This window comes from Aquila chrysaetos, chromosome 20 (assembly GCF_900496995.4).
Source record: "Aquila chrysaetos chrysaetos chromosome 20, bAquChr1.4, whole genome shotgun sequence".
Taxonomy (NCBI): domain Eukaryota; kingdom Metazoa; phylum Chordata; class Aves; order Accipitriformes; family Accipitridae; genus Aquila; species Aquila chrysaetos.
The window spans coordinates 5,057,429-5,079,230 of record NC_044023.1 but is presented as its reverse complement, the minus strand read 5'-3'; the positions used below and the strand labels follow the sequence as shown (position 1 = coordinate 5,079,230).

The 21,802-nt window shown below is 68.0% G+C and overlaps 4 protein-coding genes across 5 annotated transcripts in view; 3 read left to right on the top strand and 1 right to left on the bottom strand.

The window, feature by feature from the left end:
• The first annotated feature begins 220 nt into the window (after positions 1 to 220).
• On the top strand, positions 221 to 5,428 carry LOC115353782 (acylamino-acid-releasing enzyme-like). Its single transcript, XM_030043694.2, has 22 exons — positions 221 to 556; positions 1,468 to 1,597; positions 1,699 to 1,825; positions 1,909 to 2,002; positions 2,100 to 2,175; positions 2,263 to 2,426; positions 2,499 to 2,636; positions 2,726 to 2,817; positions 2,892 to 2,932; positions 3,009 to 3,130; positions 3,292 to 3,352; positions 3,422 to 3,519; positions 3,612 to 3,663; positions 3,751 to 3,839; positions 3,914 to 4,052; positions 4,133 to 4,216; positions 4,294 to 4,374; positions 4,477 to 4,565; positions 4,671 to 4,861; positions 4,931 to 5,033; positions 5,101 to 5,207; positions 5,276 to 5,428. Exons 1-22 carry the CDS (start codon positions 236 to 238, stop codon positions 5,379 to 5,381), a joined length of 2,505 nt encoding a protein of 834 aa, XP_029899554.1. The 5' UTR covers positions 221 to 235; the 3' UTR covers positions 5,382 to 5,428.
• An 11-nt stretch (positions 5,429 to 5,439) lies between these two features.
• Positions 5,440 to 10,652, top strand: APEH (acylaminoacyl-peptide hydrolase). Its single transcript, XM_030043695.2, is given in 23 exon segments — positions 5,440 to 5,739; positions 5,860 to 5,968; positions 6,049 to 6,175; positions 6,282 to 6,363; positions 6,482 to 6,557; positions 6,677 to 6,819; positions 7,071 to 7,208; positions 7,289 to 7,380; positions 7,485 to 7,525; positions 7,600 to 7,685; positions 7,687 to 7,722; positions 7,895 to 7,955; positions 8,074 to 8,168; positions 8,259 to 8,310; positions 8,382 to 8,470; positions 8,938 to 9,079; positions 9,211 to 9,288; positions 9,361 to 9,441; positions 9,521 to 9,609; positions 9,718 to 9,908; positions 9,991 to 10,093; positions 10,167 to 10,273; positions 10,368 to 10,652. Coding segments are annotated over 23 exon segments (2,349 nt in total). The 5' UTR covers positions 5,440 to 5,547; the 3' UTR covers positions 10,507 to 10,652.
• On the bottom strand, positions 10,653 to 15,421 carry MST1 (macrophage stimulating 1). Of its 2 annotated transcripts, none has more exons than XM_030043696.1 (18): positions 15,249 to 15,421; positions 14,812 to 14,953; positions 14,555 to 14,667; positions 14,308 to 14,422; positions 13,944 to 14,080; positions 13,751 to 13,871; positions 13,531 to 13,649; positions 13,273 to 13,438; positions 13,036 to 13,166; positions 12,855 to 12,957; positions 12,417 to 12,553; positions 12,258 to 12,293; positions 12,064 to 12,175; positions 11,903 to 11,980; positions 11,691 to 11,837; positions 11,503 to 11,609; positions 10,973 to 11,112; positions 10,653 to 10,891 (listed from the first exon to the last, which is right to left on the bottom strand). In XM_030043696.1, exons 1-18 carry the CDS (start codon positions 15,298 to 15,300, stop codon positions 10,730 to 10,732), a joined length of 2,118 nt encoding a protein of 705 aa, XP_029899556.1. In that variant the 5' UTR covers positions 15,301 to 15,421; the 3' UTR covers positions 10,653 to 10,729. The 2 variants fall into 2 exon arrangements, with proteins under 2 accessions (XP_029899556.1, XP_029899558.1); XM_030043698.1 differs by having other exon boundaries at positions 13,273 to 13,435.
• Positions 15,422 to 15,748: 327 nt separating this feature from the next.
• Positions 15,749 to 21,802, top strand: part of DAG1 (dystroglycan 1) — a 53,890-nt gene continuing 47,836 nt past the window's right edge. The window contains 1 exon segment of the mRNA XM_029995892.2: positions 15,749 to 15,869. The gene's annotated coding sequence lies outside the window, so the exon portion shown is untranslated.

The following is a 21,802-nucleotide window of genomic DNA, read 5'->3' as shown; positions in this document are numbered from 1 at the left end:
GGGGGGCGGGAGGGGGGGGGGCCTGGACCCCCGGCACGGTGGGGGCGGCCGGGCTGGGAGCCCCGTGGGCCTGGTCGGCACCAAGCGCCGGTGGGCTCAGCGGCCCACGCCCGGGGCTGCTGGGCTGGGGTGGGGGGGTCCCAGCGGGCTCCAAGGGCCCGATCCCCCCCAGCGTGCCCACGGAGCTCCTGCGCTGCAGCCACCTGCCGCGGGAAACCACTCCAGGGCGGCCCACATGCTGCGGGACCGGGCCCTGGCCCCTGGCTACGGCTTCAAACGGCCGCCCGCGGATGAACCGGTGTCTCCGGGCCGGAGCGGCCGCCGGGGGAGCGCGGGGGGGGGGGGGGGGGGGCCGGCCGGGGCGAAGCGCGGACCCGAACCTCGAGGTCTCCGGCAGCTGCGCCTCCCGCGCCCACCAGGGGGCGCCGCAACGCGGGCGGTGGCCCGAGCGCCACAGCCAATGGGAGGTGCGGCACGCCGTCGGCCCCGCCCCTCCTTCCCGGAAGTGCCAGCGCTGGCACCGCCCCCGCCCCGACGCCACGACATGGAGCCGCCGGTGAGGGGCTGCGGGGGGAGGAGGAGGAGGAGGAGGGGGGGGGGGGGGGTTGCCGTGACGTCACTGCCCCGGGTGCCCGCCCCGCCCCGGGAGCCCGCCCCCGCGCGGCCCCGCTGCCCCCGTGCCCCGTCATCGCAACCCCCGGGAGCCCCGTCCCGGGCACTGCCCCCGCCCCGCCCGGCGACCCCCGCACCCGCCAGCCCCCGGTGCTGCGGCGACTGCCCCGGCTCTGCCCCCCCCCCCCCCCCCCGGTACCCCGGTAAATGCCCCCGGCACCTTCCTAGTCCCTCCGTGTGCCCCAACTGCCCCAGCTGTGCACTGCCCCGTACCCCGGTACCTGCCCCCCGTACCCTCCTGGTTCCCCTGCGTACCCCAGTAACTGCCCACTGGTGCCCCAGTAAGTGCCTCGGCTCTGCACCCCCGGTACTGCTCCCGGTATCCCAGTAATTGCCCTCATACCCCCCGCCCCGTACCCCAGTAACTGCCCCAGCACTGCAGCCCCAGGCAGTGCCCCCAGTACTCACCATCTCCCCTCTGTACCCCAGTAACTGTCCCCCGGTACCCTCGTACCCACTGGTACCCCGGTAACTGCCCTGGCTCTGCACCCCCAGTACTGCCCCCAGTACCCCAGTAACTGCCCTCGTACTCCCCCATTTACTACAGTAACTGCCCCCCAGTACTCTCCTAATCCCACCATATACCCCCAAAACTGCCCCAGCACTGCATCCCCAGGTACTGCCCCCAGCACCCCAGTAATGCCCCCAGTACCCTCCTAACCCCCCCCCGCCCATGTACCCTGGTGCACCAGTAACTGCCCCCTGTGCCCCACCGCTCCCCGGTTCTTGCCCCCCCTGCCCCGCACCCCGGCATGGCCCCACGCCCTCCAGCCCCCCCCCCGGCGTGTTCCACAGGTGCTGTCGAGCACGGAGGAGATGGTGGAGCTGTACCGGGAGCTGAGCCGGCACCCGGGGCTCAGCGCCGCCTGCCTCGGCCCCGACATTACCACCCAGTACGGGGGCAAGTACTGCAGCCTCTACACTGGTACGGGGATGGGGTGGCCCCCTGGGAAGCCCAGGGGTGTCCGGGGGGTCTCCGCCTGCCCGGCGGGGATGCGGCAGTTGTCCTCACCCCGCTCCTCGCAGAGTGGTCGCAGCGGGACCTGGCGCGGGCCGAGAACGTCAAGTTCTGCCGCCAGTACCTGATCTTCCATGATGGGGTCTCCGTCGTCTACTCGGGACCTGCCGGCACCTGCTCCGAGATCAAGGACGAGTGAGTCCCATCCCGTCCCCCGTGCCGGCGTCCCCTCGGGGTGCCGATGGCGGGGGGGCTGACGGGCGCCCGCCCACCCGCAGGCTGCTGAGCCGGGAGTCCCCCAGCGGGGCGCTGAAGGCTGTCCTGCGCAAGGTCCCCGGCAAGGAGAAGGAGAAGGAGAAGCAGTTCCTGGAGGTGAGGAGGGGGCCGGGGCGGGGGGCTGGATCCACGCTGGGGCTCGGGGCTGGATCCACGCTGGGGCTCGGGGCCGCCCCGGCATCTCTGCCCCCAGGTCTGGGATCAGAACCGCAAGGTGAAGAGCATCGACCTGACAGCGCTGGACAAGCACGGCAGCGTCTACGATGATGGTGAGGGGCCGGGGGATTGCCGGGGGACGCTGGGGGATGTGGGGTCCTGGGGGGACGGGGTGGCAGGTGCCTGACCCACCCCTGCAGACCAGTTTGGCTGCCTGGCCTGGTCGCACTCGGAGACCCACCTGCTCTACGTGGCGGAGAAGAAGCGTCCCAAGGCTGAGTCGTTCTTCCAGAGCAAAGCTCCCGAGCTGGGTGCCTCCGACGAGGACTCGGGGCACCCCAAGAAGGAGGATGCACCCCTTAAGGTGGGGTCCCCCCGTCCTGGGGCTGGCAGTGGCCGGCGGGGCGGCCGTGGGGCTGACGGGGCTGTGCCACAGGGCGAGCAGTTCGTGTACCATGAGGACTGGGGGGAGGCGCTGAGCACCCGCAGCGTGCCCGTCCTCTGCGCCCTGGACATCGAGGGCAGCAGCGTCTCGGTGCTGGAGGGCGTCCCGGAGCACCTCTCTCCCGGCCAGGTCAGGATGGGGAGCTCCAGGGAACTGGAGAAGAGAGGTTTTGGGGGGCAGTGGTGGGCTGAGCCGCCTGCCCCCCCCTCTCCCCGCAGGCTTTCTGGTCCCCCGGCGACACCGGTGTGGTGTTTGTGGGCTGGTGGCACGAGCCCTTCCGCCTGGGGCTGCGGTACTGCACCAACCGCCGGTGAGTCCCCGTGGGGCACCCCACCCCACAGCCAGGCCCCCCGGCCCCATGGTGACACCCCTCTCTGCCGGCAGGTCAGCACTCTTCTACGTGGACCTGACGGGTGGGAGATGCGGTGAGCAGCGCGCGCCCCAACCCTGCCGGTGCCCTGGCTCCCCGCAGCCCCTCACCGTCCCCTCGTGCCCATGCAGAGCTGCTCTCCGAGGACACCAGGTCCGTGTGGTCCCCCCGGCTCAGCCCTGACCGCTGCCGCATCGTCTACCTGGAGAACGACGCCCTGGGCCCCCACCAGCAGTGCAGCCGCCTCCTCATGGTGAGCGGCACCGGGGGCGGGGGGGGACACTGGGGAGGTGGCGGGGTGCCCGTGCCGGGGCAGGGGGTGGCAGGAGGGCAGTGGTGCCCTCTCCCCGGGCTGCAGCGGGGGCGGGCGGGCTGAGACCCTGCAAAACTCACCCCGTGCCATGTCTCCCGCAGTACGACTGGTACACCAAGCACACCAGCACAGTGCTGGAGGCCGTGCCACGGCAGGCATGGGGTGAGTACAGCCCTGGGGGCGGCAGTGGGGGGCAGGAGGGGGTGCTGAGAACCATCGCTTTCATTGCAGGCGCCTTCCCGGGCATCTACTGCGGCACTCTGCCGGGGCTGTGCTGGGCGGCCGACAGCCGCAGGCTAGTGCTGGATACGGCCCAGCGCAGCCAGCAGGTGAGGGCTGCCGTGCTGGGACGGCGGGGGGGGGGCACGCGGAGGGCCGGGCCGGGTGAAGGCTCCGCTGGACTCTGCCCTCGTGCCCCTAGGACGTGTTCGTGGTGGACACGGTGACGAGCACCACAACCTCGCTGACGGCCGGTGAGTGCCAGGCCGGTGGGGCCATGCCAGTGCCAGGACTGGGGAGAGGGTCACGCCTGCAGGTCTGACCCCCCCCCTCCTCCCCAGATGCCCCCCAGGGAAGCTGGTCTGTCCTCACCATTGACCGGGACCTCTTGGTGGCCAGGTTCTCCAGCCCTAGCTGCCCCCCGACACTGGTAAGGTAACGCCCCCCCCCTCCCCAGCACCCACCAGCCCCTCGGCGCTGGCACCGACCCTTCTCCTCGCTCAGAAAGTGGCCATGCTGCCCGACGCCGGCCGGGAGGCGCAGGCGCGGTGGGTCTGCCTGCAGGATGCCCCCCCGGTGCCTGGCATCAGCTGGGGCATCCGCACCCTGCAGCCCCCGCCGGAACAGGAGCACCCTCAGTACGGTGAGTGCCCGGGGGGGCCGGGCCAGCCTCTGCCACCTCTGCTGAGCTCTGACCCCCCCACACACACCCCACCTCCACAGGGGGCCTGGACTTCGATGCCATCCTCCTGCGCCCAAGCGAGGGCCCCGCCGCCCAGAAGCCCCCCTTGGTCGTGATGCCCCATGGTAAGAGCTTGCCCCCCTCCACGTGTCCCCACCCCGGTCGGGTAGCATCACCCCCCTTTTGCCTTTGCCTTTCGCAGGAGGTCCCCACTCTGTCTTCACGGCCGGGTGGATGCTGTACCCGGCGGCGCTCTGCCGCATGGGCTTCGCCGTGCTGCTGGGTGAGTGATGCTGGGGGGGGCCCGGGCACTGCCGGGTGGCAAAGCGCCCATGGTGGGCCGGGGCGGGGAGAGGAGGGGCTCTGACGCTGCCTCCCCCCGCAGTGAATTACCGCGGCTCGCTGGGCTTCGGCCAGGATAGCGTGGCCTCCCTGCCAGGCAACGTGGGCACGCAGGACGTGCGTGACGTGCAGGTATGGTCCCGGCACGCGGTCCTGGGGCACCCCGTGCTCCCGCGATTGCCCCGATGAGGGAAAGCGGGGCTGTCTGCCTCAAGCGGGTGTCCCCCACGGTGGCAGCTCTGCGTGGAGCGGGTGCTGCAAGAGGAGTCACTGGACGCCGGACGGGTGGCACTGGTGGGCGGCTCGCACGGGGGTTTCCTGGCGTGCCACCTCCTCGGCCAGTTCCCCGACACCTACCGCGCCTGCGTGGTCCGCAACCCTGTGGTGAACATCGCCTCCATGGTGGCCACCACCGACATCCCCGACTGGTAAGTACTGCTGCCCCCGTCCCCCCACCGCACCGGCCCTGCACGTGCCCCTGTCCCTCTCGCCCACAGGTGCCTGACGGAGACGGGGCTGCCTTACACGCCTGGCGCCCTGCCGGACCCGGCCCAGTGGACGGAGATGCTGCGCAAGTCGCCTATGTGCTACGTCGACCGGGTACGTCCCTGTCCTCGTCCCTGTCTCCGCCAGCAGTGCTGGCGCTGAGGCTGTGCCGCTCCCGCAGGTCCGCGCGCCCGTGCTGCTGCTGCTGGGGGAGGACGACCGGCGCGTGCCCCCCAAGCAGGGGCTGGAGTATTATCGTGCCCTCAAGGCCCGGGGGGTCCCCACACGGTGAGTGGGGTGCTGGGTGCCCGGGTCAGGGGGTGCAGGCACGGCGCTAACCCCTCTCTCCCCTCCAGGCTGCTCTGGTACCCGGGGAACAACCATGCGCTGGCTGGCGTCGAGGCCGAAGCCGACGGCTTCATGAACATGGCGCTGTGGCTGCTCAAGCACCTGCGGTGCTAACGGCCCCCCCGCTGCTGCCGCCCCCCAATAAACGATGTAGTTCAGTCCCCTCGGCATCTCTGACGGCGATGCCAACACCGACGTCGCGTCCGCTCCCGGCGCCCCACCAGGAGGTCGCGGCCACCGGACCCTTCTCCCGCACAGCTCGGCGTTTGTGCCGCCGGGGATGCGGCGTGCCGCGGCAGAGGGCGAACGCCGCCCGGCCGCCCCGGGCACGGCGGGCAACGCAGGGCAGCTGGAGAGCTGGCGCCGGCTCGCGCATGCCTTGGCAGCCTGCCCGCTGCCGAGCGGCGGGCGCCGACGGCCCAGCGCGGCGGAGCAAGGCCCCATGGCCTCGGGGACGGAGCGGGGCGCGGAGGTGGGCGAAGGGGGCCTGGGGGGGGGGCTGCGTGGGTGGGCACGGCCCCGTTTTGGGGGGGTTGGGCACGGGCGGAGGGGCGAGCTTGCCCCCTGCCAGCGTGCCTTTTCTCCCACCCAGGCGGCCGGCGGCCCCGCCGCCTGCTACCGGGAGCTGAGCCAGTTCCCCGCCATCACCCGTGCCGCCCTCGGGGCCGCCGCGGGGGGACAGACCTTCCTGCTCTACACCGGTGAGCTGCGGGCTCGGCCGCCCCGGCGCTTTCGGCCCACGGGGCCGGCGCGGGCGGTTGCTGACGGCCCCCTCCCGCAGAGTGCAGCCGCCCCGACCTGCCCCGTCGCCGGCTCCTGCGCTTCAGCCACCACTACAGCCTGCGGCGCGCGGGCAGCGGCGACCTCGCCGTCAGTCGGGCAGCGCTCAGCGCCGAGATCCACAACCAGTACGGCAGGGACGGGCCGCGGGGTGGGGCAGCGTGGCCGGTGTCGTGGCGTGGCCGGTGCCGGCGGCGTGCCACCCACCGCGGCGTCCCTCCCTCCTGCCCGCAGGCTCCTCAGCCAGGACTCGCCCACGGGGCAGCGCCGCGCCGTGCTCAGCCGCTGCCCACGGCGGGGCCACGAGCTGCTGGAGGTACCGCGGGCCGCCCTGTCACGGCAGCCTCGGGGCTCACCGGGGCGGCCGGAGTGCCGGCGCCGGGCGCCGCGGCCGTGGTGTGCCGGTGCTGACCCCTGTCGTCCCCCCCCCCCAGGTGTGGGGCAGCGGCGGGCGCAGCCACAGTGTGGACCTCACGGCGCTGGGGAAGCACGGGGAGGTCTACACGGAGGGTAGGGCCCCTGCCCCGTGCCCCCTGCCCGTGACGCGGGCGAGGGTGGCACGGCCGGCGGCCCCAGTGCCCCGCTGTGCCTGTGCCAGGCTGGGCTTTGGCACCCTCTTACCGTGCCAGGGCCCTTCGCCTGTCTGGCCTGGTCCCGCTCGGAGACGCGGCTGCTCTACGTGGCCGAGAAGTGCCGGCCCAAACCACGGCCCCCCTGCCCCTGGGATGTGCCGGGAGCAGCCAGGCCGGCGGCGGAGGACGAGGACGAGGAGGTGGGTGCCGTGCGCCCCGTGAGCACGCTGTGCACCCCGCCAGTGTGCGGTGTGCCCCGTACGTGTGCTGCAGTGCGCCCCGTGAGCGCGCCGTGCGCCCCGTGAGCGCGGCACGCGCCCCGTCGGCACGCCGTGCGCCCCGTGAGCGGGCCGCGGACCCCACGAGCGTGCCACGCGCCCCACGAGCGTGCCGCGGACGGGGCCCCGTGTCGGACACCGCCAGCCGTGGGGCTGACGGGGCCGTGCCGCAGGGCGAGCAGTTCGTGTACCGCGAGGACTGGGGCGAGGCGCTGAGCGCCCGCAGCGTGCCCGTCCTCTGCGCCCTGGACCTGGAGGGCAGCAGCGTCTCGGTGCTGGAGGGCGTCCCGGAGCACGTCTCCCCCGGCCAGGTCAGGACGGGGTGCTGGGGGGGGGGGGAGCCCCGAGGGGGCCAGCCCGGGGCTGCGGGACGAGCCCAACTGTCGCGCAGGCCCTGTGGTCCCCGGACGACCGCGGCGTGGTGTTCGTGGGCTGGTGGCACGAGCCTTTCCGCCTGGGGCTAAGCGCCTGCTCCAACAGGAGGTGGGTACCCTCCGGCACCCGGCGCCGTGCCAGGATGCCCGCCCCGCGCCGGCGTGGCTCCGCACGGTCGCAGGGCTCCGGCCTGACCCACGCCTCCTCCCCAGGTCGGGGATTTTCCACTTGGACCTGGCCGGTGGGTGCTGCGGTGAGCGCGGGGAAGGCAGGGGGTTCCCTGAGTCCCGGGGGTCCCCCGGGGCGCTGACCCCCTGCTGCCCACAGAGCTGCTGTCAGCCGAGCGTGGCGCCGCCTGCTCCCCACGGCTCAGCCCCGACGGCCGGCGCCTGCTCTACCTGGAGGGGGGCCTGGGGGGGGCCCCACCGGCAGTGCCTGCGCCTGCGCGTGGTGAGCGGGGCCCTGCGGGCACCGGGCACGGCCGCGCCACTGGCGCGGGACCCGGTCCGCGGCGTCACAGCCTCTCACAGCGCCCGGCCAGGGTGGGGAGCGGGCTCGGCCCCCGATCCCCCTGCCTCAGTTTCCCCGGTGGGGCGCGTCCCTGACCGCCGGCTCTCCCCAGCTCACCTGGCAGACGAGGCAGACGGCGACGGTGCTCGACGTGGTGCAGGAGCCCACGGAGGGTGAGCGTGGCATGGCGGGCAGGCAGGGCTGGGCACTGCCAGGGGGCGGGACCCCCCCCCCCCTCCCCGTGCCAGGTGCCCGTGACCCCTGCTCACCAGCATTCTGTCCTGCTCGCAGCCTTCACCGGGCTCTACGGGGAGGCACTGCCGCCGCGGTGCTGGGCAGCTGACAGCCGGCGAGCCGTGCTGGGCACCCCGCAGCGGAGCCGCACGGTGAGCCCTGGGGACAGGGGATGGGGACGTGGCCCCCCCCCCCCCCCCCCCCTGTGGTGACACGGCTGCCTGTGCTCTGCCCCCTCGCAGGACCTGCTGCTCGTGGACACGGAGGCGGCCACCGTCACCAACCTGACGGCAGGTATGCGGCACCGGGCCGCCCGCGGTGCCCCGGCGAGCATCCATGAGCGCCAGCGTGCTCTCTGTCCCCAGGGTCACCCGAAGGGTGCTGGGAACTGCTCACCCTCCAGTGGGACCTGCTGGTGGCCACCTGCTCGGCCCCCCACCGCCCCCCAAGCCTGGTGAGCAGAGCCCTGGCACCGCGCGGCACAGTGCGATATGGCACAGCAATGTGCAGGCGGGCATGGCACAGCGTGGCATGACGAATTGTGGTGTGGCACAGCGGTGTGGTATGGCACGACGCAGCCAGGCACAGCTCAGGATACTGTGGCACGGCACAGCCCAGCATGGGGTGGCACAGCCAGATCCAGCGTGGCATCGCATGGCACAGTGTGGCAAGGCACAGCAGAGCTTGGCGCGGCCAGGCACAGTGCAGCATGGCATGGCACAGCCTGGCACAGCATGCCAGGGCTAGGTACCGCATGGCATGGCCAAGGACAGCACGGCATGGCACATCCGTGCAAGGCACAGGATGGCTCAGCGCCGCAGAGCGCCGGGACCCCGGGCACGCTGTGGCTCATTACACGCTGGCAGGGGCCGGCTGCCCTGGGGCAGGGGTGCCCCCGTGCCACCCGCTGCCCATCCCCAGGTGGTGGCGGTGCTGCCGCCGGCGGGCCGGGAGCTGCCCCTCCGCTGGGTGCCGGTGGAGGATGCCCCAACGGTGCCCGGTGTCACCTGGAAGACCCTGACAGTCCATCCGCTCTGCAGCGGGCAGAGCCCCGCCGCACACGGTGAGCGCCCGGGGGCCCCCACCGCGCCTGGGTACCGCCTGGGTGCTGGGGGCCCTTGGGTTCGGGGGGGTGGGCAGGGTGCCCGGTGCCTAGGGTAGTGGGTGCTGAGCGGGACCCCTTCCCCGGCGCAGGTGCCCAGGCCTTTGAGGCCCTGCTGCTGAGCCCGACGGACGGCACAGCACCGCATCCCCTCGTCGTGTGCCCCCACGGTGAGTGAGGAGACGGCGGGGACACCCTGGCAGCACCGGTGGCACCCCAGGTGACGTCCCCACCGGCCCCAGGTGGACCCCACGCCGTCTTTGACGCCCGCTGGCGCCCGAGCATGGCCGCGCTGTGCCGGCTGGGCTTCGCCGTGCTCCTGGGTGAGTGCCGGGGGGCCCAGGGACGCGTGACCCCCGTGCGCCACCGGGGATGTGGCACCCATAGCCCCCATCTCCCCAGTGAACTACCGTGGATCCCTGGGCTTCGGCCAGGCCGGCATCAGCTCCCTGCTCTCCCACGTGGGTGAGCGGGACGTGGCGGACACCCAGGTGAGGGGCGCTGGGCCGGGGGGTGTCAGGGGGTGCTGCTGGCGGGGGCAGTGCTGATGTTTGGGTGCTGTTGGTGGGGCGTCGATGGTGGGTGCCCCACGGGTGCAGCTGGCGGTGGAGCAGGCACTGAGCAGCGAGCCTCTGGACCCCCACCGCCTGGCCCTGCTGGCCGGCTCCCACGGAGCCTTCATCGCCCTCCACCTCCTCTCCCGCGAACCCGAGCGCTACCAAGCCTGTGCCCTGCGCAGCCCCGTCTCCAACCTGCCCGCGCTGCTGGGCACCTCCGATATCCCCGACTGGTGAGTGCCGTTTCCCCCCCCCCCATCCCGTGCCGTGCCACGCTACATCCCCACGGCGCCCACCACCACCTCCGTGCCGCAGGCGCTACACCTCCCTGGGGCTGCCCTACTCCTTCGAGCGGGTGCCCCGCGCCGAGGAGCTGGCCACCATGCTGCTGCGCTCGCCCATCGCCCAGGCAGCCCGGGTAAGGCAGGGGCAGACTGGGTGCGGGGTGCCGGGCGCGGGGTGCTGGGCACCCACCGCCGGCTGTGCCGCAGGTGCGGACGCCGGTGCTGCTGTGCGTGGGTGCCCGGGACCGGCGCGTCAGCCCCACGCAAGCGCTGGAGCTGTACCGGGTGCTGCGGGCCAGGGGGGTACCGGTGCGGTGAGTGGGGTGCGGGGGGGCGGGAGCAGGGAGGGAACCCCGGGGTGCCGGCCGAGCATCCCCCCCCCCCGTCCCGTCCCGTCCCGTCCCGCAGGCTGCTGTGGTACCCGGAGGGCGGCCACGCGCTGGCCGGCGTGGAGACGGAGGCCGACGTCTTCGGGAATTGCGCCCGCTGGCTCCTCCGGCACCTGGGGCGGCCCCGGAGGGACGGGACGGGCCGGCACAGCCCCTAGTGCCCGCGGTGGCCCGGCGGCTGTGCTGGCCCCCGGGGTGACCGCTGGCCCTGGGGACCACACCAGGAGCAGAGGCGGATGGAGCGGACGTAGCTGGGGCAGGACAGGAGTTGGGGTTCGGCTCTAAATAAACACGCGAGACCCTGTGCAGCGCCAACCTCCGCAGCCGCGGCCGGGCCTTTATTGCGCGGTGGCGGCTGTGCCGGGCTGGGGCTGAGCCGGCTCAGCCCATCTTCATCACCTTGTGGATCCAGTCGACGTAGAGGGAGACGCGGATGAAGAGGGCGGGCTGGTCGGTGCGGGCGCAGACGCGGGAGGGGGTGATGACCCCCTCCAGCACCCAGCAGTCGGCGGTGAGGCAGGCCAGCGGCCCCCCGTAATCTCCCTGCGGCACCCGGAGAGCGGCGTCACCCCCGGTGCTGGCACCCGTGGGCTCTCCGAGGCGGCGGTCCCGGCCCCGGCTCACCTCGCAGGCCCCCACGCCGGCACGCAGCGGGGCGGTGCACAGCTCGCTCTCCTTCAGGCGCCCGCGCAGCGCCGCGTTGCACTCGCCGTGGGCCAGCACGGGCAGCCGCGCCACGTTCAGCACGCTGCCGTCCGCCGTGCCTGCGGGCAGCGAGCGCGCGGGGCAGCGGGATGCCGTGGCAGGGGGATGCCGTGGGTGGGGGGCATGCAGCGTGCAAGGTGATGCCTTTGCAGGAGGAGTGCTCTCCCGGGGGGTACTGCGGGCACGGGATGTCGCAGGCAGGGGGATGCTGTTGGTGGGGACTGGCATGGACGGGGGATGTCACGGGCAGGGGGATGCTGTGGAAGGGGGATATCGTGGGCAGGGGATGCTGTGGGCAGGGAAATGCTGTTGCTGGGGAATGGCGTGGGCAGGAAAATGGCACGGAAGGGGGATGCCAGGGACACGGGGATGCTGCGGGCAGGGGGATGCCGCGGGCAGGGGATGCCATCGCAGGGGACGCCCTGGCAGGGGCTGCGTGCGGCAAGTACCTCTGGTTTCCCCCCAGCCGGCGATCTCACAGACGGTGCCGGCGGGCACGACGTAGCGCTCGGGCGGCAGGCAGATCAGGGCCACGCGCCTGTTCAGAGCGGCCGGCCTGCGACGAGAGGGGCAGCGGGACGCGGTGCCAGCCCAGCCAGCAGTGGGGCACGGCGGGGGCCGGGGCACGGCCGCTCACCTCGCCAGCTTCAGCATCACCAGCTGGGACTCGGAGGGGCCGCAGACGATCCGCGCGATGGGGATGGTCTGCTGGTCGGGGTCCCCGGGGCCGGGGTCCTTGAAGAGCGTTCCCAGCTGCACCTCGTAGCCCGTCAGGTCAGCGTCACTGCGGGACGGCGATGTGAGGGTGCGGGGGGCTCCCGGCACCCCGCGCCCCGGCCCCGGCCTTACCAGGAGGAGAAGCACTGGCGTGTGCTGATCACCCACTGCTCCTTCACCAGGGACCCGCCGCAGAAGTGCACGCCGGCCCTGCGGGGACGGGAGGGTGAGCTCCTTGGGGGTGGGGGGGGGGACGCTGGCTACGCGGCGGTGCCGGCGGGGAGCCCGCTCACCGGTTGCGGATGCTGACGGTCCAGGGTGAGTTGCCGGGCTGGCCACCGACGATGCGCCCTTTCCACTGCAGCCTCTCGTCCCGCCGGCCGCACTGCTCAAACACCACCGCGTCTGCGGGCAGGGCGGGTGTCAGCCGGTGCCGCGCCGCTGGCACCCGCCCCGTGGCACCCACCCGGCACCTATGGGCCCCCACCTGTGCTCTCCAGGATAGAAGGCACCGTGCTGCCAGCTGCAGAGAGAAAGCAGAGGGTGGCACCGGGGCAGGATCCAGGCACCCTGGGGGGACCAAAACCACCCCAGGGGGTGGCCGGGGACCCCCCCTAGCTCTGCAGGGGCGCAGGTAGGGGCTCACAGCAGGGCTTGATGGCGCAGTAGTCGAAGGGGGTGCGGGGGTCCATGGTGTAGCACCAGGGGCCGTGGCTGTCGTTATCGGGGTTGCGGCAGTAGTTCTCCTCCAGGTGTGCCCCAGGGTGGGTGATGGGCGAGATCCTGACGGGAGGAATCATAGAATCATTTAGGTTGGAAAAGACCTTCAAGATCATCGACTCCAACCATTAACCATGCCCACTAAACCATGTCCTTAAGTACCCTGTCCACTCGCTTTTTGAGTATCTCCAGGGATGGTGACTCAACCACTTCCCTGGGTAGCCCATTCCAACGTTTAACAACCCTCTCAGGAAAGAAATTTTTCCTAATATCTAACCTAAATCTCCCTTGCCTCAAGTCACCATCACCATCCCCATCCCCGTCCCCACACGCTGCTGCCTGGCACGCTCCCTCGCACACTCACTGGGGCACGTGGGGCGCCTGGGCAGCCCACGGTTGGCAGGTGATGCCCTTGCGTGTCTTGCTGACGTGGCCGTGGTAGCGCTCGCCGTGGCCGTGGTAGCACTCTGGGGACAGGCAGGGAGGGCTGGCACCCCCGGCAGGCACCCGGGGGGCAGGTGCCCGGGGAGGGGGGGGGGCCTCACCTTGGGCACCCAGCTCGTCGGGGCAGCGGCGGATGTGGAAGCAGAAGGCGACGCGGATGGTGGGGCGGGCGGTGAAGCACCACGGTGCCTCCGAGCCGTCGGGGTTGCGGCAGTAGTTCTCCTGCAGGTCCCTGGCGGAGAGGCCGTGTGGGTGCCCCCCCGCCCCCGCCCCCAGCCCACGTCCATGGGTGCTGCCCACCGCCGCGCTCCCCGGGCACATCCCCTCCCCGCCCTTACTTGCACGGGTACTTCTCGGGCACAAAGTGGTGTCGGTGGGGGGTCTGGGCATCCCAGCGCTGGCAGTGGATCCCCGACACGGTGATGTTCACCTGGCCCCGGTAGCCTTCACCCTTGCCCCTGAAGCAGCCGGTGGTGACATTGAGGGGCCGCGGGCGTTTCTCTGCTTGCGTGGCCGGAGAGGGGCAGAGCGGCAGGGTTAGGGTGGCACCCGGGACCCCCAGTCCCAGCTGCGCGGTGACACCGGCGGGGACTTACTGCAGAGGCGGATGCGGCAGTACTCGCGCTCCCGCGCTGGGTCGGTGGTGTAGCACCAGGGCCGCTCGGAGCTGTCGGGGTTGCGGCAGTAGTTGTCGTCCAGCCCCTTGTCGGGATACCTGGGCCGGAGAAGGGGAGCGGTGGTTGAGGGTGGCACCACCGCCCCGGCACCTGGCACGGTCAGGGCGGCTGCGTGCTGCCCGGGGCTGGGGGCTGGTACTTGTCGGGGTGGTAGGGGTGCTTGTGTGGGTGCTGCAGGTCCCAGCGCTGGCACTCCGTCCCCGACTCGGTGCGGTCCACGGCGCCGCGGTACTCCTCCCCGTTGCAGGTCATGCAGACGGCTGCCGACAGCCAGGGAGGCTCAGTGGGGGGACGACACGCGGCACAGGGTGCCCCTGGGCCGCGGCACTCACCGTCCTCGCACTTCTTGATGCCGCAGCTCTGGTGCCGTATGTTGGGGTCGACGGTGTAACACCACGGGCCCCGCTTGTCCCGGTCGGGGTTTCGGCAGTAATTCTCCTCCAGCCCGTTGCGGGGGGATGGCAGGAACCTGCTGGCAGCAGGGTGGGTAGGAGAGCTGCCAGGAGCCCCTCACCCCGAGGCGGGCACAGCCACAATGCCGTGCCACCCCTGGTCGGTGCTATTGCCCCCATGCTGTCCCTATTGCCCCCAAGCTGTCCCCATTGTCCCTAAGCTGTCCCCAGCCCATTCCTCGTTGCCCCATGCTGCCCAGGGCCACTGGCGGGTGCCGCGGGGCAGCCGGGGACACGGGGGCACCTGTGGTCATGGGGTGTTGTGGCTTGCCAGTGCTGGCAGCGCAGACCCTTCTCTGTGGTGGCCCGTGTGCCGCGGTAGCTGGAGCCGTCGGCCACGATGCAGTCCCGCAGGTAGTCTGGGCAGAGCCGGGCACCACGTCAGAGCCCCGGCGGGCCGAGCCAGGGCACGCGGGCCGTGGGGAGCCCTGAGCCGCGTGGCCTATGCCCGGTCTGTGGCATCCCCGTGCCCACCCGTGGCACCAGCCCACCTTTCTTCTGGTACAGGTCATAGTGGATGTTTTTCTGCAGCTGAACGTGGGGCGAGTGCTGGGTCCAGGGCAGCAGCTGGCACAGCTGGCTCTGCCGGTCGTGGTGGAAAGCCCTGGGAGGCACAGCGGGAGCCTGGCGTGGCACCGTGGCGGGGCCAGGACCCGGGGGGGCGCACACAGACGTGGGTACCCAGCACCCAAGTGTACGGAGTGACCCCGGTGTCGTGGCCCCCTGCACTCCCACCCGTCCCGCTCACCGGCAAACCAGGCTGGCGGCACAGCGCTGGGCACACTGCTCGGCAGAGCCCCGCTCCGGCGGCGGCGGCGGTGGGTCCGCGGGCGCTGCCAGCAGCTCGGTGGCTCGCAGGCGCTGGAAGTCATTGAGGGGCGAGCGGTGGCCTGGGGAGTGTGGCAGGAGCTCAGCGTGCCCGTGGGGGCCCAGCGGGGACACCCGGGCCCTGCGCAGCGGGGGATCCCTGCCCCACGGAGCAGCGGGACCCCTGCCCCACGGACCACAGGATCCGTGGCCCGTGGAGCAGGAGGGTCCCCGCTCTACAGGGTGCACAGCCCCTGCTGCAGCCCCCTAATTCCCCCCCCCCCCCCCCCCAGGGCAGTGGCCTGCGGGCTCCTGGCCTGGCCCCTAGGCCTGTCTAGACCCCACGCTGCCCCACGGCGGCCCAGCCCGTGGACCTACCTGAGCCCAGGGCCGTGGCCAGGGCGAGCAGGACCCCCAGCGCGGCCAGCATGGCGGCGGCCCCGCGTCCCCGGGCTGCTGGAGAGCGGGGCCGGCCGGCCCCAGGCAAATATTTGCCCGCGGGCCCGGGGCCAGGCGGGGCCGGGGTCACCCCGCGGCGGGGCCGCGCGTGGGGCGGGAGGGGCGGGGCCTAGAGCGCGGGGGGGGCGGGGCCGGCGGGAGGTGTGGGGCGGGGCTTGGAGCGGGGCCAAAAGGGAGGGGGCGGGGCGGGGCGACGGGGTGGGCGGGGCCGCGTGGGACGGCCGCAGGGCGCGGGGGCGGGGGGCGGGGGGGGCGGGGGCGGGGGGGGGGGGGGGAGAGCGGAGAAGGGGAGAGGGGGAGAGAGGAGTAGGAGCCGCGCGCGGCCAGGTGGGGCGGGGCGGAGGGGGGGGGGCGGGCGAGGGCGCCGGGCGCCGATTGGCCGCGGCGCGCTCGTGCCGCCGGTTGCTAGGCGCCCCGCGCCCCTCCCCCAGGTACGTGCCCGCGCGGGGTCGCGCTCGCGCCGCGCCGCCCGCTCGGTGCGTCGGGGCCGCTGGCGGCGAGAGCCGGCGGGGAGCGGCCTCCGGGCCCGGCCGTCGCACGGTGAGGGGCCGCGGGGACGGGGACGGGGGGACGCCTGGCCTCCGCCCGGTGGCGGCGGCGCGGGGCTGCGGCGGCACCTGCAGGCCGCCTGCCCTTGGCTACGCGGGCAGGGCCAGGGGAGGGGAAGGGAGAGCGAGACGGCCTGGGCAGAGGCGCGGCGCGGCGGGCCCGGGCCTCCCGGTGCGCGGGTAGAGGGGCGGCCCTGCCCGGCGGGGCGGCCCGCCGCCGCCTCAGCCCCGGCGCGCCCTCCGCGGCCTGCCGGGGCCGGGCGCGGGCGGCAGCCCGGGCTGACCGCGGGGTCCGGCCCCGGCGCCGCTGCCCCCGGCTTGCCGCGCTTCCCTTCTCCTCGTTGTTTTCCCGCCGCCCGGTGCCCAGCCCACCCCCCACCCCCCGCCGGGGCAGAAGTAGGGAGAACTAAGGGGACAAAAGAGGGGCATGGGAGGGGAAGCGAGGGGATGAAGGCAGCGGGAAGGGAAATGAACGGCGGGCGGGAGGGAGGAGGAGGGAAAGGGAGGGGGGAACAGAGCGGCTGGGCCGGGTTGGGCTGTACCGGGCGAGGCGTGGGGCTTCGCTGCAGCCGCCGGCGGGGGCGGTGGGAGCGGCCCAGGTGCTGGGGGTGGCGGCGGCGGCGGCAGCCGGTCCCTGGATGCGCCGTGTGGGCTCCCCGGGCTCGGCCCAGCCCAGCCCGGTGTGCGGGAACCCGGCGGCTCTCCCCGCTCCCCGGCACCGGCTTGGCTCCGTGGGAGCGCCGCTGGATTTCCAGGTACCCGGCGGAGTTGGGTGTCGCTCTGGGTACGCTGCCCCCCGAGCCCCGCAGCCCCAGGCGGGGGTGGCAGGGCAGCCCCTCGGCTCTCGGCCCCGCTGCGGGACGGGCAGACCTCGCGGGGGGCTCTGCGGGGCCCCCCCGGCTCCGAGGGCTGACCTTGGGTCTCGGGGCTGCCAGCGTGAGTAACAGCAGAGGCTGTTCCGGGCGTCGCAGACCCACAGGCAAACTTCAGTCAGCGGGGCGGGCAGCTAAATGCAAGTAAGTAAGTTCTGCTGCGCAAAAAGGCATCAATGCAGAATATTCCTTGTGGCCTCCCCGGCTCCTCAGAAGCAACAGGCTGTGGAGCGGCTCCCCTGAGTCTCCGGCACCCGTCAAGTCACCGGGTATGAATTTAGCAAGTTTTGCTGCAGGCTTGCAGGTCGCAAACTCCCCGTGTGTGCTCTTAGAGCTTAACCTGGTCTCTGCTGCTCGGGGTGGGAAGGTGCAGGCAGTGGGACGTGGGAGCTGGGCGGCAGGGTTTGCAGTTGGTCCCTGAGGTGCTGTGTCTCCCTCAGTCCTGGAGCTTTGGGCTCCTAGGCTTGGGGAAACGGCACTGATGTTGTTCACCTGTCCAAAAAGAGATTAAAATTCTCTTTTTGTGTAAAAAGACCAAACGTTTGCCTATCTTCTCTCAGCCCCTCCGGGCAGGGACTTCTTTTCGCTGCTGTTACTGGATGGACCGCTAGTATCTCTTGCCTTGGGAATACTGTTCTTAACAAAATTTGTTATTTAACTCTCTATATGGAATGCTGTCTGTTCCCATCTTCAGCTTTACAGATTCCTTTCCTCGCTTTAAGAGTTTCTAATTCATAAGTTTCTTCGTACAGTCTCTGCCACTATACCGAGCATCCTAAACCACTTATTCATTCTTCCCGATGCTTGTCATTGCGCTCTTCTATCCTAAATATAGGGTAGTATGCCAACGGGAGAAGCTTGAGAGCAAGCTGAAGTGCTGGGAACACCACTGTTTACTCAGAGGAGTAATCAGCAAAGCCTGGCTGATTCCAGGTCGTGCCGTCTTCTTGCTGCAGGAGTTTGCACTCACTTCTCTGGGAGCTGGCACAAATTCTTGAATAACTAGAAGGTGTTGTTGACAGCACATACTAGCTTAGAAATACCCATTTCTTTAAGTATTGTGTAAAACCAAGTAGTAAATTCTGCCTAATTGTTCATACTAGGCCTGGAGAATTGGCAAAAGCTGTGGGCCTGATACCAGTAAAGGTGTTCTGCGCCTCGCTGTGTACCAGAAGGTTTTGTATGGGATTTGTTAACCCCGAGCACTTCTCTGCTTTTAGAAATGGCTGGTACTCATTGCTAGCTCAAGCGCTGCTTATCCACTTCTTGCTCCTTTCGTCTCTCACTGCCCGGTGTGCTGGGCTCGGCTGCTACGAGAAATGAAGGAGGACACATGACAGGTAGAGTGAGACCTTTTGCCGGCTTCAACTGCAAAGTGCGTGGTTGGAATTGGCTCAAAGCTCTGACTGTAACTTGTCTTCCACGGACGGCTGGTCTGGAGGAATTCTCGCGTGTCTCTTGTTGGCAGAGCTGTACTTCGGCAGCAAGGGGGTAACGGAGGGAGCACTGCTGCGGCCTGGCTTGTGCGAGTGCGCCAGCTGACAAGCCTGAGAGGTGCTTTGGTGCTTTGCACTAAAGACCAGTGGTCCTGCTTGGGTCTGATGGAGGAGAGGACCGTGTGGTCGCAGCAGCCGGGTTCTGTGGGAATTTGCATGCGTCAGTGTCCACAGCACAGGTGTGAGATGCAGTGTGTTGTCAGCCTGGCAGAGAGGGTGTGATGGTTCTGCCCTGGCAGGATTGGTGTCCCTCAACAGTAGGAATGGTGTCTCCTTGCCTTTTCCATGTCCCTTGGAGAGATAATGAGAGAGACTGTCCTGGAGAGATACCAGGGTGCTGTGCCAGCCTGGGGAGGAACTCCAGCTGATGGGAGTAGAACACTCTGTCTCTTTTCAGCGATGAGAGCTATCTGGAAAGTTTTGTTGTGGGGATGATTTTGGATTGTTTGTGCCTTTGCTCCTGTTAGCTGAAGAACAGTATGGAGAATTTAATTCTAGTATTGATTAATTTGAATGAGGAAACTGCAAACTCTGAATTCTCCTTGGGCAAACAGGGGTCATGTAAATAAATGCCTCCAGCATTCTTTGTGGTGCTTGTAGACTGTCTACCAATTACTTCTGGTCTCTTGCTGAATCAGTGGGAGGCTGTCGCTCCTTGAGCTCAGAGTACTTCGGCAGTGATTTGGGCGAAATACAAATAAACACAGTGGGATTGACCTAGCGTATCTGAGCTCTTGGTATGCTGAAAATGTTTGTTCTTAGGATGTTTGTGCAGTCTGGAGAGCTCTGTACCTTAAACCCCATTCGCAGAGGACTGTGACCATGTTTAAGCCGTGGAAAATAAAAGATCAACCTGAAGAATCTGTGCTTTTAGGGCTTGTTCTGTGAGACTGAATAAGTTTGAGCAAACTACTAAGGTGCTGCTGGATGGAGAGTTAATATATTAACCTGTGTGAATATGCTAGGTAAGTACACTTCCTAGTCTAGTGCCTTTTTCTATCGGCCTATCTCCCTGCACTTATCTGTTGGCTTAAACTGTCTCTGGTTCAGCTTTTCTGGGATAAAATTTTAGCTTGCCAGTGGGAAAGACGGTTGTATGTATTTGATGTTACCACTTTTTTTTGGCATTGTGTTTTTCATGAGCATCCAAGATGATATGCTGGTGCAACACTGTCCAAAGGAGATGGTCCAAGTCCCCTGACCGGGCAGGCCCGCTCCCTTCCTCTTGCGAGTGCCTGCTGACCCCATGAGCTGATCGCCTGGGGACCAGCAGAAAGCTCCCTGGCTCTCGCGCGTGGTTTGTGAGCTGTTCTGGGTGTCTGGTGAGGAGGAGACAGGGCAAGGCGAGTGGCATGGCTGTGTTTGGGGTATGGGGAGGCAATGGGGGCCTCCCTCTTCTGTTGGTGGTGACCTGCTCAGTTGGGCAGATATGTCTTGAAACCATGGCGTGAATTAAATCTGGAGCTTCTTGCCCGATGGTAGCTTCTGCCCGAACTATTAGCTGGGGTGCGAGCAGTGTAAGGCACCCTAGGAACGCACTGCGGTTTCCCAAATGCTGTGTCCTGCTCAAGGTCACCTCAGCCCGGCACTGCTGGTTTCTGGGAGCCAGGCTTTATGCACGGTAGAAAATTCCCTGGAATCTCTGCCAGTGGCAGTAGTGCAGCCTTGCACATCTTGTCCACATCTGGGATCCCATCCCTGGGCAGTGTGCTGGGACCTGAGAACCAGAGGGGGCCACTGGGCTACCATGTGCTGCCACAGCTCCTTACTGTGGCCCCTGCATACGTCTAACTGTGGAGAGCTCACAACAAACCTTAACCCAAATGGTGTTCTGCCACGTGGCCCCCTCAGCTGTGTCGCTGCTGGGCCACGTCAGTCCCAATGCCCATGCCACCGCGGCTGTCCCGGGTGGCAGTGAGCAGCAGAGGGTGAAGTTCTGTGGGATGGCTGAGCTGGTGTAAGGCTCACTGCTTTCGCGGAGGAGAGGTCCGACCTCCAGGCACGCTGTTACGGTGTTTGCAGTTGTCTTGCTGAGCTGATTTTTTTTTTTTTTTCCTGGGTTAACTTTCTGCAGCTTAGTACCCTGGATTGTCCATGGGAGGAGCTTGTAAATGCCCCAGCCAGAAGGAGCTGGTCAGCACCCTGGCAGTGCAGGTGGAGAGGAAGCAAGGCCCAGGCTGGAGGAGGAGGAAGAGGTGGGCATGGTCCCTGTGCTGGAGAGTGGTGGGTTAGCTCAGGATGAGTGGTTGCCTCAGCCAGCCTCATGGTTTTATGTTCTTAAAAGGGCCCTTCTCTTTCCCTGCTTTCAGCTGTGCCCTCTTGGTCCTCCCACGTGCCAGCTGTGGTGCTGAGCTGATGCATTGATCAACTGATTGTGCTAACTTTGCATAAAATTGTTCTTTTTTTCAGCTAGACCCTTTCTTCACTGGCTTAGCAAAGTGGTCAGGAGGGGAGTCAGAGAGTCAGACCGTCCTCAGAGGCAGGGGAGCTGTTGTATCAGCAGAGCTCTCTCTTGGGATGGTGCTCTTAGCCGTAACAGATATTTTCTTCTTCAGGGTTGAATTGTCGCCCCCAGGTTCACTGTCCTGCAGGTGTCCTCTAGGCCTGCAGAGTAAGTCTTGGTGGGATTCAAAGTATGTTGTCTGGCAGACCTTCACATGCAGAGGGTGGGGCTTGGAAACAGTAGTAGAACTTGTCCCAGCTCCGCAGGCAGACAGTGGTCAGCTTTGTTTTGGGTTTTTCTTTAGAAAAGCAGGCTCCTAGCCTCATCTGACCTGTAAAGATACATTTGAATGAAGGTTTCCGCTGATGCGTTCTCCTTTCTTCCCCTTTTCTTGTATTGTGGTCTCACCGCAGTGCTCAGCTATGGCATTTGCCGTCATTGCAACCCCAAATAAGGGTATGGTGTGTATTTTCTACTGTGCTTTCTGAGAAGGGCTCAATTCATAGAGGGTTACATGGGCAGCTTCAGAAATATTTTGGATCCTGGCTCCTCAGAGCTTTCCAACAAATTGGCTTAGAAGCCTCTTCCTGCAATACTTTGTTTCGAATACTCCTTGGTAAGGACTTGATGAGCGGCATTCCTCCCCTCCCTCCTCAGGGGCTGAAAAAGTGATTAGGAGAGAGGTTTCAGTTTACTCTAGCATAGTTACAGGTCACGCGAGTGCTGAATCCATATAGGCGATGAATTCACACTGGGTCTTTTCTTTTTTTGAACTAGATTGGACATTTAGACTTCAGAAAGCTTAATCTTCTGTGAAGTGTGTTCCTTAAGGGTGGGGATTAGCATTCAGTAATTTTGATGAGAGTTTCCAGTAGCAGATACTGATCATTTTATATCAGTCCCAAGGGCTGGGGATTGATTTTGGATGAGCTTGAGTAAGAAAAGGCTGGGTGATAGTTTGAACCAGCAGTTTTCCACTTGAGTGTTGAATTATGACAGGTGATGTAAAAGCCTAGTGCCGCTGTCACAACTTGAGATCACAACGTGGGGGCTGTCTGTGCTGTTGGTGCCTTGCTGGGGTGGCACTGCTTGCTTCTTGTCAGATACGCTTCTT

Bases quoted from the DNA above. Each gene is read 5' to 3' on its own strand.
- MST1 (XM_030043696.1), bottom strand. From the start codon at position 15,300: ATGCTGGCCGCGCTGGGGGTCCTGCTCGCCCTGGCCACGGCCCTGGGC. The intron at 13,439-13,530 runs GTAAGTCCCCGC...CGGCCACGCAAG, and splicing joins CTGCCGCATCCGCCTCTGCA to CAGAGAAACGCCCGCGGCCC. The intron at 11,610-11,690 runs GTGAGCGGCCGT...CTCTCGTCGCAG, and splicing joins GTGATGCTGAAGCTGGCGAG to GCCGGCCGCTCTGAACAGGC.
- LOC115353782 (XM_030043694.2), top strand. From the start codon at position 236: ATGCTGCGGGACCGGGCCCTGGCCCCTGGCTACGGCTTCAAACGGCCG. The intron at 4,053-4,132 runs GTGAGTGCCCGG...CCACCTCCACAG, and splicing joins ACAGGAGCACCCTCAGTACG to GGGGCCTGGACTTCGATGCC. The intron at 5,208-5,275 runs GTGAGTGGGGTG...TCTCCCCTCCAG, and splicing joins GCCCGGGGGGTCCCCACACG to GCTGCTCTGGTACCCGGGGA.